This window comes from Equus asinus, chromosome 3 (assembly GCF_041296235.1).
Source record: "Equus asinus isolate D_3611 breed Donkey chromosome 3, EquAss-T2T_v2, whole genome shotgun sequence".
NCBI classification, from domain to species: domain Eukaryota; kingdom Metazoa; phylum Chordata; class Mammalia; order Perissodactyla; family Equidae; genus Equus; species Equus asinus.
The window spans coordinates 130026802-130046472 of NC_091792.1; the positions used below are offsets into that span (position 1 = coordinate 130026802).

The 19671-nt window shown below is 34.8% G+C and overlaps 1 protein-coding gene across 3 annotated transcripts in view; it reads right to left on the bottom strand.

Annotated features, from left to right (window-relative positions):
• Positions 1-4747: 4747 nt before the first annotated feature.
• Positions 4748-19671, bottom strand: part of UBE2K (ubiquitin conjugating enzyme E2 K) — a 68416-nt gene continuing 53492 nt past the window's right edge. For all 3 annotated transcript variants that reach the window (XM_014857214.3, XM_070506010.1, XM_014857215.3), the window contains 4 exons: positions 19377-19459; positions 10921-11020; positions 8217-8345; positions 4748-7640 (listed from right to left, as the gene is read on the bottom strand). In XM_014857214.3, coding sequence (XP_014712700.1) covers positions 7566-7640; positions 8217-8345; positions 10921-11020; positions 19377-19459 — 387 coding nt within the window. In that variant the 3' untranslated portion in view covers positions 4748-7565. The remainder of the gene's footprint in view (positions 7641-8216; positions 8346-10920; positions 11021-19376; positions 19460-19671) is intronic.

Here is a 19671-nt window from a genome sequence, read left to right on the forward strand (position 1 = left end):
TGTGGTAGGAAGTGCAGCAGGGAAAAGAGGAAATAAAAGCATAAATGGTTTAGCGGGAAGAGGTATTGGGGGGAAGAACTGCTAGATGATACACATATACACACAAAAAATTTAATTAAGAGTATAAGGAGGTATCCTTGGGAAGAAAAGAAATTCCTGAAACGCCCATGAAGAGAATATTAATGTACTGAGTGAAGCTGAGAGCTGAGGCTAGAAGGTAGGACCCACAACTTGCACGAATTAAAAGGATTACCATTTAGGGCCAAGGTTTTTGGTTACGGGAAGTCTTTTCCCTTCCCACCCTCCCCTCTACAGGTTCCCAACCTCTATCTTCTTTTACCACATCTTGCCTTTTCTTCCTTCCTTTTATAGTATCTCCACTACCTCGTCACCTTCTAATTACTACTTCAATCTAGGGATCATAGTCTCCTTGTTTCAGTTTACTTTCTATCTCTACCTCAGTTCAAAGCAATTTCTGCTTCAGTGCGTAAGTGCCCTACCTATAAATAACCTGCCCCCAGAGTCACCCTATTTTCTCAATGCTTTTGTGCGTGCAACAGCCCTCCGTCAACCTCAATTCCATTCCTAAGTGAAGAAAAAGAAGAGAGAGAAAAATAGGGAGTCAAGAGCTATCAGGTACAACTGAGGGAGCAGAAATCTAACTGATTCACTGTTACAAATGGAGCCGAGATTTACTACAAGAGGAATAAGCATTTGCTTAGTGACCTGGGGGGAACCTAAAAACAAAAATCAGAGACGTTTAAAAGCTACCGTCTCTACATATTAGTACTAGTGATAGGAAAAGGATCACAGATTTTCCAAAACAAACTCTTCACTACTGCTGATTTTTAAAAGTACACATTTGGAAAAATAATTTTTTAAATAAAGAAAATCAACCATACTAATAATCACCTCAGGAGACTATTATCCTGAATTTGTTTCCTTAAAAAAATTTTGCCTTTTGATTTTACCTCTATATCACAGTATCTTAAGAAGCTTAACCCGAGAGGAGCTATACCTCTCTTCATAAACACAGAGGCATGACATCATGCAGTTAAGAAACACAGTACCTGTAACAGAGTAACATGACTTCTACGGCCAATTAGATTTTGTGATTTAGGAGATCATTTCCTATGGGTCTCGTAAACCAACAACACTGCTATTTATTCTATTATTCCAAAAAACAGGAAAAAAGAGTCTGGTGCATGTACAGCAACTTCCTAAGTCATGCACCTTAAAAACAGTTGAACTAGTTCACCAAAACATTCTGTTCAATTCACACCATGAGGACTGGTTTGGGTACACTTTCCTTGGAGTGAGGACCTTACTCCCACCTGAATAGGTTTTCCTTTTCATGCTTACAAATGATCCCTCCACATTTCCTATTTTTAAGGAAACAAGAATAGCGTTCTAGGTCTCAAAATGCTACCAAGTTTAGTAGGCACACTGAAACAATATTATTAAATTTCCACCAAAAATAACCTGTGACTCTGGATATCCAACTCATTTAACTAATCTATTAAAAAAAAAGGAGTGAAGGGGCCAGTCTGGTGGTATAGCAGTTAACGTCACACGTTCCCCTTTGGCAGCCCTGGGTTCCCAGGTTTGGATCCAGGGAGCAGACCTAGCACTGCTCATCAAGCCATGCTGTGGCGGCATCTGACATAAAATAGAGGAAGATCAGCACAGATATTAGCTCAGCAACAATCTTCCTCAAGCAAAAAGAGGAAGTTTGGCAACAGATGTTCGCTCAGGGCCAATCTTCCTCACCAAAAAAAAAAAAAAGGGCATGAGACTGGAAGGTCACTTTTTCCCTTAAAATTCTGTAATTATATGAATATGGTTAGGACATACCAATAAGACATCATTAATGCTGTTCCTCAATATTGCTTAGGACAAGAGGTCATTCATCTATCAAGATAACGCAAATAATGTGTATAGCAAAGAAATATGTATACTTCACATATTAAAAATGAAGAGCTGTGGAATAAATACAGTAACTAGGGAGCTGAATGTTAGATGTGTAAGTGAAGAAAAGGCACTTACTAGTTGCCCTCAAATCAAGTTAGGTATATTCTGTACATTCAGCAAAGCTTTTATGCTGTAAGGGAGAAACAAAGTACTAGGAGTATTAACTCAGTAAGAAATAAAACGTACTTTGATCTTCTCAAATTTTGTCCAGTTCTATACAGTGTTTGCCTTGTTTTATCTATGTATACTAAATAAAGTCTCTACAAGTATTGTAAACTGAGTATTTAAACAGGTTGGCCTTCTTGATTTTGGTGGAACATCTTATTAAAAGGTAATTTACAGCAGGAAGATAAAGTAGAATGATAAAGTTGTGTTTTAAAGCATTTTTTCTGAAATTAAATGGGGTGAAATGAACATCAGAACATGAATACATGAGTAGACAGTACACTACTATAGGATATACTCCTAAAAGCTTATTAAAGAATTCATGTTATTCACCGAAAATCTTTAATCCTTTGATGATTGAAACAAAGCATGTACAAAGTGTTTGCTACCCTTTAAATTTGACCATCCTTTGCTAGGGATTAGCATGAGAGCTCACTTGAATTCCATTTGTTACCCTTGATTTTTAATATGTAAAGATCCAGCTTGCACCATGCTAAGAGCACTTCATACTAGTATTCCAGTCAGGGGCAATTCCACCTCCAGGCTACAGAAACTCACAGGCCTGGTGAAAGCTGGCCATCAGTGCCCTAGAGACACAAAGTAACAGTCAGTTTTGCCACATGAAATAACTAGTACAAATATGAACTAATACAGCCTCTTCCAATTACAAGCAGGGGTAATCCAAGGACAGAAACCCAAGACTTTCTGAAACAACTCGGACTTCTTTCCACAGTAACAGGCATCCTTTCCACAAAGATTTGTATGCATATATGAAAAAAATAAAGACAGTATTACTTTCAGTACCAACTAAGTCTGGATTACTCTAAATTTTGGTTTAGAAGCTAGCCAAACAGTGTTCTATTTTGAAACAACTAACTTTAATTAGAATTAAATAATTTCAACCAATTTTTAAATTCAAAGACAATATAATTTACTGTATTTATCATTATACAGTCATCACTATGAAACTTACCTAGGAGAAATATTTACCTGGTTCTTTTTCTTGTTTAAAGTATTGTGGAGGCTTAACTGCCTAACCATAGATGAGTACCCAGAAAGAAGATATAAACCATTTTCAGGGGAAAACATGCATGCATTTATTTTTAAGAATTCCCAGTAAGTGGGGGAAAAAAAATTCAACATCTTTAAAAATGTGTTTATTTTTTAAAAAATCAGTTGTGTACAAAAGTGTTTTGTAGTTTTTAATTCTCAAGACAAATACCCAACCCTCCACCCACAACCCACCCTGCTTCAATGGTCTTTCTGGTAACCCACCCATTTTCCCCTTACAGGAAGTTAACGGCTCAGAATAGACCCTCCTACAGAATTTATCACTAACAGATTGTTTAGAATAGAGATCTAGAGAAGCTAACAGGCAAGGTTCTTTCTCGGTGAGGTTAATGAGAATCCCTATAATGGCAGTAGACTTCCAGCAGACACCACAACAAAGCACCATCAATTGCTGAAAGCTAAAAAATAGATATTATTTTCAATAGTATTTCATTTTCTATTTGAAAAGTCTTTAAATTACATTAAATAAGTCTCTTTCCCCCCAAAGAAATAGTCTAGCTTTTATTATGATGCCTGTAAAAAGTAGGTAAGAGCAAGCACACAAGGATCATTTAACAGCACAGTGCAATGATTTGTATCCACTCATCCCCTAGAACCAAACTGATAAACTGTGCCACACCTGATTAGATATAGCAGCATGGTTGAAATAACCAAGCGAAAGGTGACACATTCACAACTTACATTTAAGTGATGATCACAGGTTTATGAGGGTAGATCAGTCCAATAAAGCGGTAACAGAACAAACAGGACAAGGGAGATACTGACACTCCCATATCCCTACGCCACAAGATTTCTGATCCATACTGCAACAGTGCAAAAAGAACACGTGACACAACATGTAGACACTGCAGTAAAGTCACATATGGGAAGAGGCTATTTCTCAGTAAATACTTCAAGTTGCCTTCTTCCCCAGTGATAGCGAGTAGCTGATTATGTTAAGCATTTGTCTCAAACTGGTACTAAAAGAATGGAAATGGTTTGTACCCTGGAATTCAAATTTCTTGAACTAGAAAAGTGATTAATACAAAATCATCTTGCAAGTCCATGAAATAAAGTTAACTGTAAACAGACGGCTTCCTTTTTCATATTCAAACATTGTTTCCATGTATGTACAAGAAAGTATACCTGGCTCCAACTCTTCCCTGACCGAATCCATCTTAAATCTTTAAAACAACGAAGATGCTTTATTTCCTGTGTTGCTACAAGGATTGTGGAAACATTATCATACCCCTACTGCAGAGTTTTAAAAGCTCAAATCAGGCATACACTTACAGCCAAGATCTGCTTTTCACATTGATAAACTTATTAAGCAGCCTAAACAGTAACAAGGTATGCTGCATTCTGTAGTGCATAAATGAGCAACATCCACTTTAACTGCCAATTCTTTCTTATACTTTAAAAAATTATTTTGCATAGTTTTAAGTGCTACCAACAATCACAAATGTGAAATACTTCCAAATAAAAAAAAAATCGATCTTACTTTCATTTCATAGATTACTCTCCTCAAAAGCAAAATACTCAGAATCCAAACATATATATATATATAGTTAAACATGTTACGTATTTAAGTAAACCATAGTCACAACATTTGGGGGAGCCAACTCAGAGCATCTAATTTAGTATCCAGTTCCTCAAATATTTATATATACTACTTCCTGTATACTTACTTGGGTCACAAACTGCTATTCATTCAGTCAGTAATCTGTACTGAACTACTATACAACTAATTATTTGTTCTTTCAAAAGTCAGGCACATGCTAGGAAATGGACCCAATTACAGTTAAAGGCCTACTGGAGTATCAATGACTTCTAGCAAATGTGCCTGCCCTAAATGGGATATCACTATATATATATACACACCATAATTTCTGAGGTCTTTAAAAATGACAAATCACAAACAATTGAGAATTATAAAAACAACTTCCACCAGGGTACCTTTTCCCTAGACCTGCACTTTTAGTGTCTTTTTTCCAAACATATATAAGACCAGAGGAAAATAGGAATTCCTTTAATTTCTTTGTTTTGAGAAATGAATCTACCTGTGGAGAGGTGAAAAACAATAAAAAACAGGCGGACAGTGGGAAATGTACCAGAAAGGAAAGAGGGATTATCACATTAAATGTAAATGAGGTAAATAAATTTTTGAAACAAAAATCCATTATGAAAAACCTTTCATACCAAATATTTTACCTTTCGATTTTCTGGGCACTGGGGATATTTAATTACAGTTAGATGAGTAGACACTCTATGGGGCTAATGTGCATAAAAATCAAAGGCAAGGTATAGCTGTCTCCAAGAGCTAAGTACGTAATGCTTGACCTTTAGTAACCTCTGAGTTCTCTCTCGCCTTTGTCTAACCACAGGACAATTAAATATACCCTGATAACATAGGCAAATAGTAAAACTGGGTAGATGTGTTTGATAATTAAAATAATCCTAATATTACCAAGCTGCCCTCCAGTAAAAACAAAAAATTAATTCTAACCAACAATGGAACAAATTGTCCACATTTTCACACAATTCCAACCTTACTTTAAAATATAAACAAAAGTACAAGGTTTTAGCTATTTAAAATAAATAAAGAAAAATCATGTTTCCTTTGGCATCTTTAGAAAGTAACTAAACTACAACAATTAAAGGAGGTGATTATATAAAGAAATTTATGCTTAAGCAAACATATAGGGGAAAAAAACATAGCAATTTGTGTTTAGTATGCAAAAACATCAACTACAAGAGTTTACTATTGATTAGGAAAGACAAGTTTTTGGAAGAACCTTCACATCTTTAACATTACAATATATTTAATAATGGTTCTTTTATTGCTTCTAAGATTATTGAGAAGTCAAATGAAATTATGCTAAATTTATGGTTCAAAATTATTTTCCAAACACTTAATGATTCTAATTTAGGATAAATAACACTTGAAGAAAGCAAACCTTTTATAATATGACTTTCAATATACAGCCTTACTTTAATTCATTCTGATTCCATTACATTTTTGTTATTTTGCATTGGTCCTGAAAATTTAATAAGAACTGTGTCTCTATGTATAGAACTGCCTGCATAAATCCATTTCAACCTTCATAAAATGGTCACATTAATGTCTGAGCTTACAAAACTAATAATTTTCAAACTTTTGAACTTAGAATGAAATGTAACTTTAATACAAATAGAAAGTCTGACTATGTACAAGAGAAGGTAAAGTTTTCAATTCTTATATTTATCAGAAACATCATAAAGAAAGCTAGATTTATAACACACTTCTATTCCTATGTGCATTTGAAGTATGTACAGTAAAACGCCAACACAGCTTTCATGTATTAATAGGGGGAAATGTAAGCAAGAGTGACTTTTAAAGTATTTGATAAAGCAATCTCCATAAAGCAAAAATTAGGCTAAAAAATTGCAAATAGTTGATTTCATCCTTGCAAGTTCTCAAAGAAAAATTTCATCAGCTTGAAAATAGAAAGATGTCAAATTCACTGAAATATGAAGTTGGGTTCTTTCATTAAATCTTAGGAATACTGCAACATCAAGTATTGACTGTTTTTGTAAGAGAAACAAAATTGGCAGCTCCATTTCTACATTATTACTTGCTTACATAGGAAAGTGTTCAGAGTGAAGAACTGTGACAAAACATTCCGAATGGATGACCTAAAACTGTAGCAAGGGATACTGCCCCTTAGCACATTTCCCCACCAATACAGAGAAGTTTACTATTAGAGTATTAGCTTTGTGTGGCAAGAGGGGAAAAACAGATATGGTGTCCCAGTCTGCTGACAAGGACAAAAAGGCTCTGAATAGGTCACCATCTTCAATTCTGGATAAACCTCATATTTAAGAATTCTCAAAATGCTTAAAATGGTGGTCTTTTCAGCTACCCATCCTAAGAAGTCAAGTACAAGCATGCAAGTAAATTCACAGGCACAGAGGATCCATGTTAAAAACAGTTAAGGTAGCTGTGATGCAACACCAACAATTTAAATGGCCCTGACACACTCAAAATATTATCTTAATTATTCAACGAAATCCTGAAGCAAACTCTCGCTAGTCTTGGTACACTGCTAAACACTAAAGTAGCATGTTTTTTCCATGGTTTTAGCTTAGCTCAAAGAATTTTTACACTATTAAGTAAGAAAAAAATTAAAGTATTTCCCCTTTTTAAATTTACACAGACGTTTAATTAGCTTTATTTACAGAGCAAGGATTTTTTTCAGTCTCCAATGGTGCCTAGATAACATCATTAGGCAAGAATGCCAGTTTAAAAGAAATCTATGCAGAATCCTAAAAATAACAGATGTTGATGCTCCTCAAGAAGGGGCAAGCTTGACTAATATCAGCAGCTCTCTCTCTATGCCTCAGTTACTCAGAAGCAATTCTGTTGCAGTCTCTACATCCCATGATTTTGAAGACAAGGCCACTATTACAGCATTCTGCAGAGAGGAAAAGGGAAGAAAAAAATCAAATCTCAAGGAATTTTTTTTTTTAAAAGACTGGCACCTGAGTTAACTGTTGCCAATCTTCTTTTTTTTTTTTCTGCTTTTTCTCCCCAAAACCCCCCAGTACACAGTTGTATATTTCAGTTGTGGGTCCCTCTAGTTGTGGCATGTGGGACACTGCCTCAGCATGGCTTGACGAGCGGTGCCATGTCCGCGCCCAGGATCTGAACCAGCAAAACCCTGGGCCGCCAAAGTGAAGCGAGAGAACTTAACCACTCAGCCATGGGGCCGGTCCCTCAAGGAAATATTTCTAAAATACTGAATCACTCACTGTCATTATACTGAGAAATCACACCTTGTTTTTTTAAGTTGCTTTGCATTTGTGCATAAAAAGCTTCTAAAACCAATGACTGGAAAAGCAAAAGGAAAAGAAAAATCACTAATTTTAATAACAAAGTTCATCAAAATTAGATTTAGAGTATTTTTGAACTACTTTTCTCAGCCAAGGATTTGCAGGAATAATTTAAAATCAATAAACATATCAAAATCAACATGCCTTTACATACTTACCCTATCAAAGCCCATAGCACATAGGTTTTCTATTTTCTTGGTGTATTCTGGACTAGAAACCGGTGCTCCAGCATACACATGTGCCCAAAGTCGAGCTGTCTGTTTGAACATTTCTGGATTTTGTTTGTACTATATGGGGAAAAAAATTGATTGACGTGACAATAGAGTTATAACAGTCAATACAGTGGCTAAGCTCTTAATTGCCTAAGAATCTGGTTTTTGTAAATAAAACTAATTTACATTTAAAATGTGATTAATTCACTTTCCATTGCAAACAAACTGTGTCACTGAAGTAAGGACTGTTTAACCTGTGAAGCTGTGATTCACAAGTTGCGTTGACAAAAGAAAAACAAAGACAAATAATGTTTATCAACTTTAATCTCCAATTTCAACAAATCTGGCAGAAAACGAATACTAAGTGAAGTGAGGTATTAGAGATGTTTCTAAACACTGTGCAATGGCAAACATCATACAACTAAACAGAATTACTAGCTTCTAAAATTATGTGGACATTAACTAATAAATGTGACCAACTTTCGTACTAACCACAGCTAGGCTAGAATACAACTAGACTTCATCGTTTTGCTAGAGCTGTATTAATGTACAGTGATCGAAGAACACTCTATATGCAAACTTACAGCATATGTGTTAAGATGATTATGAACACACCATACGATACTTTTAAAAGGTAAGAATTCCCATATGCATTGGAAAGAGGTAATTTTATTCTCAAATATTCTCGGGGCAGTATTACTTAATATAAAGCAAAGTATACACTTAAAATAACTGTTCAATTCACTGTAGTACTTCCTAAAGTATTTTACACATACTGAATATTTTAAGACTGATGAATTTTCATTATATATTAAAACAACAAATCTAGTTTCCACCATTAATTTTAACAAGAAATAAGTCAAATTATTGAACTGTTTTTAGGAGCTAGAAAAACCTGTGAGTCCAGTCTCAACCTCTGAGGTTCAGAACTCAACAGGAAATCAAAGCTGGGACTCAAGCTGTGCTTCTGACTAGCAAAAAATGAATGAACAGCACATATATATATAAAACATGGAAAACCATAATTTTAAGCACTCTGAGATGAATAGGACATATTAACAAAAATATACATAAAGCAAGGCGTGAACAGCTTTTCAAGGGAAAGGAAGAAGTTTGCTAAGAGGAAGTTTCCTTGGGTGCAGGAAACATGGTATATTGAGTGAAAGGACCTGCAGACATGAACACCCTCTTGAAAAAGCATGAGTTTGAGGAACGCTAAGATCTTGAGATGAAGCTGGGTTTGCATACAGTTCAAATCATGAAGGAACTCTGCAAACTTCAGAATTTGGACTTACCAAGTAGGTGATAGCAGAGCTACTAATAGGTTTTTAGTAGTACAGTAAAATAAGGTTTTCACTTTATAAAGCTAACCGGTATCAACATACAAGGTGAGGGAAGGAAGAGGCTGAAGAAGGGAGCTCTATCAGAGCAGGTGAAATGAGAAATTTTTAAAAATGTGATCTAAGGCAATCAGAGAAGTATGATGAGAGAAAGATACTGGGAATGCAATTAACACGAGAAAAGGAGAGAGAGAGAAGAACTCCAAAACCATAACTTAGATATTTAACTAAATTGATGATAGCATCACAGAAGGATAGACAGTTTTGTAGGATTTAAGATTCTGCATTCAGTTTGGCAAATATTGTGCTGAGGTATCCATGGGACATTCATACAGAGCTATTCAGTTCTAAAAGGGCTCCTGGGTTCAGGAGAGAGGTCAAGCCTGAACACTTTATCAACACAGAGGTGGTAACAGCAGTGTGGATATGATCATCCACGTGAGAGTATATAATAGAAAATAAAAGAAATGATGTCAGAACCAAGGAACTACATTTAAAAGGGAGGAGAAAGAGAAATAACTGTAGGAAGTAAGAAGAAACAACTCCAACTATGAAGATAGGAAGAGAAGAAAGTAGCATCTCAGAAGTCAAGGGAAGAAAAAATTTCTAGGTGAAAAAAAAAAAAAAGAATGCTCAATAAATCCTAATGGCTTAAAGTAGGGGTTGGGAAACTTTCTTAAAGGACCAGATAATTATTTCAGGCTTTCAGACTATTTCATCTCTGTTGCAACTATCCAACTTTGCCATCTGTAGCTGGAAGGTAAACAAAAGGGTGTGGCTGTGTTCCAATAAAACATTATTTACAAAAACAGTCAGTCTGGGCATAATTTGCTGACTTCTGCCTTCAAGATCAAAGATCAGAAGTAAAAAATATTTATTCCATCTGGCAATTATAAGGTCCTTGGTAACCTTTACCATGCCACTTCAGAAGAAGCTGGTTAAATTATCAAGAGGGAACATCACTGAATGAAGGGATAGACAGATGGGATACACACATGATAAAGCACATCTAATAAAATGTCAATCATACAATCTATATGGGTGTTCACTGTGTAATTCTTTCGACACTGTATGTTTGAAATTTTTCCTAATACATTACAAAAAAAGCATCTACCATATATCCAATTAAACGAGTATGTTAAAACTCAGTAAATTTTCACTACTACCTCTCACAAAAAATCTTACTGCAAGAAAGCAAGCCATTTCCAAATTTAGTTTCGACAGAAGTACACTCTTGTTAACATTGCAAACCACTAAAGTAGAGACTCACAGGTAAGCATCAGAAAGACTTTCAAAAGCAGCTGTCTTACCTGATTTGCTACTACCGCATCTTGTGGATCGTCTGGCTCTGCAGCTGCCAACAGTGCTTGCAATGACAATAATACCGTGCGGAGAGTCATTGCCGCTGCCCTAAAATTCAAAATAGGAAAATATCCCAGTTAAGAATGTTCTGCACAACAAAAGCAAAGTGGATGTTTTCTGAATAAAACAAAATCTACTGGAGCTAAAAATTAGCTAGATTTTACCCTAATCATGTAATTAAGTTATAGAAATTTATAACTATATATCTGCCTATCATATTTTTTTTCTTCTTTATTTTACAATGAAAGTGTCTTTCTATTTCTTAAGACAATACAAACTGTCCTGAACTGGTCTTGTTTTTCTTTTCATTGTTGCCAATATCCTCGTGGTCAGCTTTATTCACTGACTTACTTTCTATCCATTTCTCTAGACATAAAGTTAAAATAAAGTGATAAACTAATACGTAGAACTTTCTTTCAATGACATTGTAAAAACAAATAAGATACCATCAAGCAAATATCCTTTATTTTCAAGAAAGCCTGAAATCATTCCTTAACATCAAGCTTTTTGCTTAAAATATATCACTTGATGCTTCTAAATGTATTTATAAAGCAAATATTTATCTGGGAATTGGTATCTACCTAACCAGCAAAGATTCTTAGCATTTCTGTTAAAAAACTGACCAATTAATATACAATATTTATAAATATAATAAGCATAATAGTGAAATATTTAAAATGTTCAAGAATGTTAAACAATATGCCCATTTTTACCATACAAATTTGATTCAATCCAGTCCTTTTCAACCTGGTTCCTCATTTTAACCACAGAACAGTGAAAATTACTGAGTGACTACTCTCTCAATTTTCCCAAGCATGGTCTATAAATACAGATACCTAGATGCTTAGGAGAAAAGTTAATTTATTACCAGCAATGGATGTCTTAAGGCAGAGCCTCTCACAAAGTGTGGTTTCCCCACCCCAACCAGTAGCCACCAACATCACCTGGGAACTTGTAAGAAATGAAAATTCTCAGCCTCATCCCAGACGTACTGAATCAGAAACTCTGGGGTGGGTTAACCAGTCCTCCAAGTGATTCTAATGCAAGCTAATGTTTGAGAAATACCACTTTAGTGCATTGCAACTTAAGCTAATTGAGAGAGGCTGCTATAAACCATTACAACAAAATCAGTATCACATCTGGAGGTATTTTACATATTTGAGAAAATTTACACTACAAATGGTTATTTATCTAAAATGCTATCAGAATAAAAGTCTTTCTTGATCAATTTATCCTCTTAGAGAAGCTACAAGAATAGGAAAAAATTGGTCATGAGATTTAAAAGTTAGTTGAAACGCTAAACTAGCATTAAAAAGAGAAAAGAATTTTAAAAGCTATTAACTGCTATATAGTTTTATGTAATGAAAATTTCTAATTCTGAAATAGGTCTAGGAAAACATATTATTTTTTAGACTAAGGTTCTAAATTTCCTGAGCTTACACAAGTTATTTTCAACCAACGGTTGTAATACCTTTAGAACGGACAATATTCTTTTTTTTAAGACTGGAGTCAAAGCATAAAAATCCAAATTTAGACCTTAAATGTTCATTCCGGTGCTTTCATTATCACCATAACAAGGTGACTAATCTTTCTTAATTATAAGTACACTATTGTTATTTCACTTTATGTTGGGTAATTTTAAAGAGAATGTTTAAAGGCACATGTACATCAAAAGCTGCCTAGACGTATCAGCATGAAGCTGACAACTCAACAAAAGGAAAAAGATAAAATACCACAGAAATAGAATATATGAAGTTAAGCTGGCTACTCTAATATCCCAATGGACTTGTTTAAGCATGCTAATTTAAAAATCCATGACATCACTGTAAACAAAACCTTAAATTACGTAATTTTTAATTAATACAATTATTTCCATCAAGGAAATTTATCTAAATATTGAAGAAAAATCTTCAAAGAAGTATTTCATACTAAAATGATTACTAAACTCACAATAATTATTTTAACCTTCAATAAAAACATGAAAGCATGTAAAGTAAAAGCCATCTAAATCCTGTAAATCTTAGCAAAATCTTAATAACATCACATAGGTAGCTATATATATTTATATCTCAACAAGGCAATAAACTTTTTCTTTAAAACTTGATGAGCTCTCAAAAGAAAGAAGTCGGACCCCTGCCTTACACCATATATAAAAATTAACTCAAAATGGATCAAAGACCTAAATGTAAGAGCTAAAACTACAAAACTCTTAGGGCAAACGCTTCATGACATTAGAGTTGGCAATGATTTCTCAGATAAGACATCAAACGCACAGGCGACAAAAGAAAAAACAGAGAAACTGGTCTATGACTACCTCAAAATTTAAAACTCCTACATAGAGGGAGAGAGAAAAAAAAACCCCTCCTGTGCAAAGGATACAATCAACAGAGTGAAAGGCAACCTACAGAATGGGAGAAAATATTTCGAATCATTTATCTGGTAAGGGGTTATTATCTAGAATATATAAAGAACTCCTACAACTCAACCACAAAAAACAAATCCGATTAAAAAACAAGAAAGGACGTGAACAAACATTTCTCCAAAGAAGATATACAAATAGCTGATAAGCACACGAAAAGATGCTTAACATCACTAATCATTAGGGAACTGTAAATCAAACAATGAGATACCACCAACACCCTTTAGGATGACTATTATCAAAAAAATAGAAAATACCAGTTGTTGGTGCGGATGTGGAGAAACTGGAATTCTTGTGCATTGTTGGTGGGAATGAAAAACAGAGCAACCTCTACAGAAAACAGCAATGGTAATTCCTCAAGAAAATTAAACACAGAACTACCAAATGATCTAGCAATTCCACTTCTGGATATACACCCAAAATAATTGAAAGGAGGGACTCAAACAGGTATTTTGTACATCATGCTCTTAACAAACATTATTCACAACAGCCATAAGGTGAAAGCAAACCAAGTTTCCATCAACCGATGAATGAACAAAATGTGGTATTTAAATACAATGGAGGGGCTGGCCCTGTGGCCGAGTGGTTAACTTTGCAAGTTAGTGCGCTCTGCTGTGGTGGCCCAGTGTTTCACTGGTTCGAATCCTGGGCTCGGACATGGCACCGCTCATCAAGTCACGGTGAGGCCGCATCCCACATGCCCAAACTAGAAGGACCCACAACTAGAAATATACAACTATGTACTGGGGGGCTTTGGAGAGAAAAAGGAAAAAATAAAATCTTTAAAATAAATAAATAAATAAATACAATGGAACATTATTCAGGCTTAAAAAGGAAGAAAAATCTGGCACATGCTACAACATAGATGAATTCTGAGGACGTTATGTTAAGTGAAGTCAGGAAGAAAAAGACAAATACTATGATTCATGTGGTACCTGGAATAGTCAAATTCATAGAGACAGAAAGTAGAATGGTAGTTATTATCATGATCTAGAAAGAGGGGGGCATGGGAAGTTATTGTTTAATGGGTACAGCATTTCAGTTTTGCAAGATGAAAAGAGTTCTGGGGGGTAGGATAGAGGGATGAAGAGGAAGAGAATTTTTAGGACAGTGAAAATATTCTGTATACCATAATGATATATATATGCCATTACACATTTGTTCAAACCCATAAAATATATAACACCAAGAGTGAACTAGATATAAACTATGGACTTCAGGTGATTGAGATATGCCAATGTAGGGTTCATCAACTGTAACAAATATACTACTCTGGTGGAAGATGTTGATAATGGAGTAGGCTATATCTGTAGGGGGAGGGAGTATATGGGAAATCTCTGTACCTTCCTCACAATTTTGCTGTGGATCTAAAACCGTTTTTTTAAAAAAATAAAGTCTTATTAAAAAAAAAAGTTCTGGAGATTGGTTGCACCACAATATTACTCACTGTACACTTTAAAACAGTTAAGATTACAATGTTATATGTCACTTAAAAAAACACTTAAGATGGCAAACTTTATGTCACATATATTTTATAATTACATAAAAAATGTCTATTTCTTTCATTTGCAGGGTCTTTACTGGGAAGACACAAAGTACTACAGACCTCTAGAGTTAACCACTTCAAAAATGAGAAACTAAGGACCTAAAGTTAAACATGTTAAAAGGAATAGTTTGCCCTCAAAACTCATAGAAAAATCTGGAACTTTAGATTCAATTCATAACAATCTCAATGAGAAAAAGTTATTAAGTTTTCTGTATGCTTGAAAATTTTCTTAACAAAATGCTGAGGAGGTGTTTATAAACCATTAAGAATTAGTTGGCTAAAAGGAAACCTAAATGCAAAGTTTTAAGAAGCTGAACATACAATTAACGGTAAACAATGACATTATTTTAATAATTAGTTGTAATTAAATTAATACCAAAACAAAACCTACTCTTCTGGCCCTAAATACTACAGAAATTATAACATCTTTGATGGTTTAAAGAAATGTACATTTTTGGACTGTTCTACATTAATTTTTAAATCTAAATTTAGTAATGTAAAAAAGTATACAACTGAAAATAAAATCTTTTATTCCATTGTTCTTTTCACAAAGTACTGATTACATTTATATTGCATTGAGATTTTTAGGATTTAGTGTGTAAAATTAAAAAATTAAAAACAAACCGTTAACAGGCAAACAGGAGTATGAAATTTCAAAATGTGTTAGCTAATTTTAATTAATCAGTGGATGATATGAATAAGTGAGATAATCTTACAAATCTATCTTCAGTAAATTAATTTTGCTCAGACTTCAAATCAATAAGCACAGCTAATATGCCTAATTAAATGTTTATTCATATAGACTCAGTAGGGTCTGTATTTAATACGTAGAATAAGACTGTAAATTGTTTGTATTGTTGACTAACTTTTCTGTTAAGGATCTTCCAGAAGACCATCAACAGATTATCTATTCAAAAACAATTAATGCTACTTAAAGATAACGGCAGCTTTTTTGTTATAATTTATTAAGGTATAATAAGCAGAGTAAAATGCCATACAGCTGGATGAGTTTTTAGATATGTATACACTCACATAACCACCATCTAGATCAAAAAATAGAGTATTACCACCATTCAAAAAGCCTCATTCTTGCCCCTCCCACTCACAACCCTCACCCACCAGTGTCCTAATTTCTATTACCATAAATTAGCTTTGGTTTACCTTGAATTTCATAAAAACAGAATCATACATTATGTACTCGTTTGTGTCTGGCTTTTGTCACTCAACATGTCTGGGAGAATCATCCATGTTGTTTGGGTCAATATGCTTTTTCCTTTTTTTTTTCCACTGCTATGCTGTGCTCCATTGTACAATTATACAATTATATATCCATTCTGTTGTTGACATTTAGGTTATTTCCAGTTTAAATAAATCTGCTATGAATATTCTTGTACAAGTCTTTTGGCGGACATGTGCACTCATTTCTCTTGGATTTCTCTTGGCTTCTAAACCTAGGAGTGGAACTGTTGAGCCATATCAAAGGTGTGTACAGCTCTGGTAGATACTGCTGGTTGAGCGGCTGAACCACATTCCTACCAGCAATGCATGAGAACCATTACAAGTGTGTAGTAGTATCTAAATGTGATTTTAATGTGCATTTCTCTGATAACTAATGATGCTAAGCATAGCTTATAGGCCATCTAGATATTCTCTCCGCCTGTTCGAGTCTTTTGGAAGGGCAGTATCACTGAGTGCAATTTGTTCGTGTTGTCATTTTCTTCCCCAGGTAAACAGACACCTTTAGTCACAACGGGTGTCAGCGGAAAACATTAGAAAATAGTTTCCACATAGAGTGAGTTAATGGAGTTAAGAAATAAACCATACTAACATAAGTTGTTAAATATTAAAGGTAAATCATCATCCACATGTATTAATAAAAGACCAAGATTAACAAACTGTTTTCTAGCATACCTGTCCCAAATTATTCAATGTTTATTCAATTTATTTTTCCTAAGATTACTATCTTGTAGTTTTATCAAATTCCAGTTCTAAAGCCTAAATATTCACTCTTAAACATGGATATCCACTGAATGTCAATTAATTCTCAATAAAGCTGGGGGTGGGAGGGAACAAATCCATGTATATCCAATCTCAACTATTTTATCTGATGTGTCTTTTAATATTTTGATTATATAGATATGAAACAAGACTAAATTCAGTTATTTCACCTGCCTTAGGAAATGAGAATAGCTGATAAAAGGCATTTTGGTACAAAAATTCAAGTTCTGTCCCTATATACACACCATAATCTTTCAAGTACCTATAGGGAGATAATCAGAAGCAGTAGTGCTGCTGGTTTAACTCAGAGCAAAAAGGGAAGTCAGTGGAAGATTTTAGTCTGGACCTGTATTTGTTTTTAAAGGGGAGTCGGGGGAGGCAGAGTATCATTTTGGCTGAAAAATGATACTCTGAGGAGGGCAAAGTCAGAAGCAGCGGGGCAAGATTACTGTAGTCATCCAGGCAAGAGGTAATGTGACTTGGACCAAGGTGGTAGTAGTGAAGCTGCTGAGGTTTTGGAGGTTTCACCAACAAGATTTGTAGACAGGGCAGAGGATACCAGAGAAAGATGAACCAAGGATCATGATAAGGTTTTGGCCTGAACAACTGCAAGAATATAGTTGCCAATAACTTAGATGGGATGAAGCAGGTTTTGGATTAGGGGAATATTAGTTCAGTTTTCAACACATTTAAGTTTGAGATGTCCATTACATATTCATGTCCATTATATCTACATGTAGATGTTAAGCAGGCAGCAGGACATGAGTCTGGAGTTCAGTAAAGATAAAATGTGTGAGTTGCTAGTATATAAACAGTGAAGTTATAAAATCAGATTAGCTTACCAAGGAAGTGAATATAGATGGAAAGGAGCAGAGGTAAAGACTTAGCCCTGGGGCCGGCGCCGTGGCCGAGTGGTTAAGTTGGTGAGCTCCGCTACCGCGCGCCCAGGGTTTGACTGGTTCGGATCCTGGGTGCGAACGTAGTACCACTCATCAGGACACACTGAGGTGGCATCCCATATGCCACAACCAGAAGGCTCCACAACTGGAAATACACAACTATGTACTGGGGGCTTTGGGGAGAAGAAGGAAAAATAAAATCTTAAAAGAAAAAGATAGCCCTGAGGCATTCTCATGTGCAAAGCTCCAGGAGATGCGGCAGGAACTACATGGTTAAGGAGTGTGGGAGTGGGCATAGGAAGGGGAGAAGAGAAGTGATGTTCTGGAAACCAAGCAAAAAAAGTACGATGTCTCTAATACTGCAACTATTCATTACTATCACTGAATGACAGAGCTGTAAGGGGCCTTGGAGATGATTTTATAGATAAAAACACTGAGGCCTAGAAATTCAATAAATTGTGAAAAGTCAGAAATCAAAAGAATGACAGAAGATAAAGTTAGGTCTGTTCTACACTGTACAATGTTTTTAACAGTATGGAATACAGATCAAGAAACCATGTTCCACGAGATGATCTACTCAGGGAGAGTCTTTACTCAGATATGCTATTAGAATGGAAAAAAGAAAACAAAACCAAACCAGCAACTCTCATCTGTTTATCCAGTTACTACTAAATAAACCAAATCACTCATACACCGTATGCTGTCACTCTTGTTTTACCTTGTTCAGGTTCAATTCTCTCCCTTTCTTAACAAATCAAACACATAACTTACTACTATTTTCCTCCATTCCAATATCTTTTTATACCTCTTGTCTTTGTTTTTCCATCCATACTGTTAGAATATTCCAGGCTCTACTCTAAGAGTATTACATAAAGCAACTCATTTAATCCTCTCAATAGCCCTATGAAGCAGGTATTAACCTCATTTTTTTAGATGAGTAAACTAAGGCACAAAGACTAGGTAATTTGCTCAAGATCACAGAGCTTAGTAAATGGCAGAGCCAGGATTCAAACCCCTCAGCTCTAGAGTAAGAACTCTTAAAACAATATGCTGCTAAGATCAAATCAGACAGAACATGTGAAAGCACTATACATGGCTGTGCAAATGAAGGTATTACGTAAAAAGGTATTCCTTCTTGGAATCTGAGAACCTTACTGTGTGCAATTAACACAACTTGCATAACATTCTTGTTGCCTAGATTCCATCCAAGTCAGAGCTGATTACTTCAATACTTAAACGTTTTTTATTCTTTCACAAATATCTTCCTGAGACAGCAAAGAATCAAATTTATGAAAATAACAAATGAAATCCAAGACTTTTCAAGATGTAAAGCTAGCATCTGACATTACCTAATAAGTCACTATTTAAAAATAGATTGTGATCTCAATTATAACACACTTTCATAAAGTTTTAAAATTATTATCCAAAGAAGAGGAAGTATAATACATGCTTATGTTTTGAGGCAATCAGACATTTAACACTCTAAATATAGTCTTGGAATTCACATGAGAAAGGGGAGAAAGAGAACTGAAAATCTCTTACCATTGATCTTTCAGGATATCCAAACAAATAGCCCCTGTGACGGAACTAATATTAGGATGCCATATTTTAGTGATAAACCGGACCTAGAATATAAAGCACACTTGAGTTTTTATGTAAAATAAATAAAACACATATAGTTTAAGTAGAACTACAAGTAAAATGAAACCCTCGGATCTAAAAAGAATGTCTGTATTTACACATCACATCATTTTGCCTAGATGAAGAGAGGAGTGCAGAAGACAAGAATTCAGTAAGCCAAATGTTGTCACTGACATGCATTCTTTTTAAATCTTTT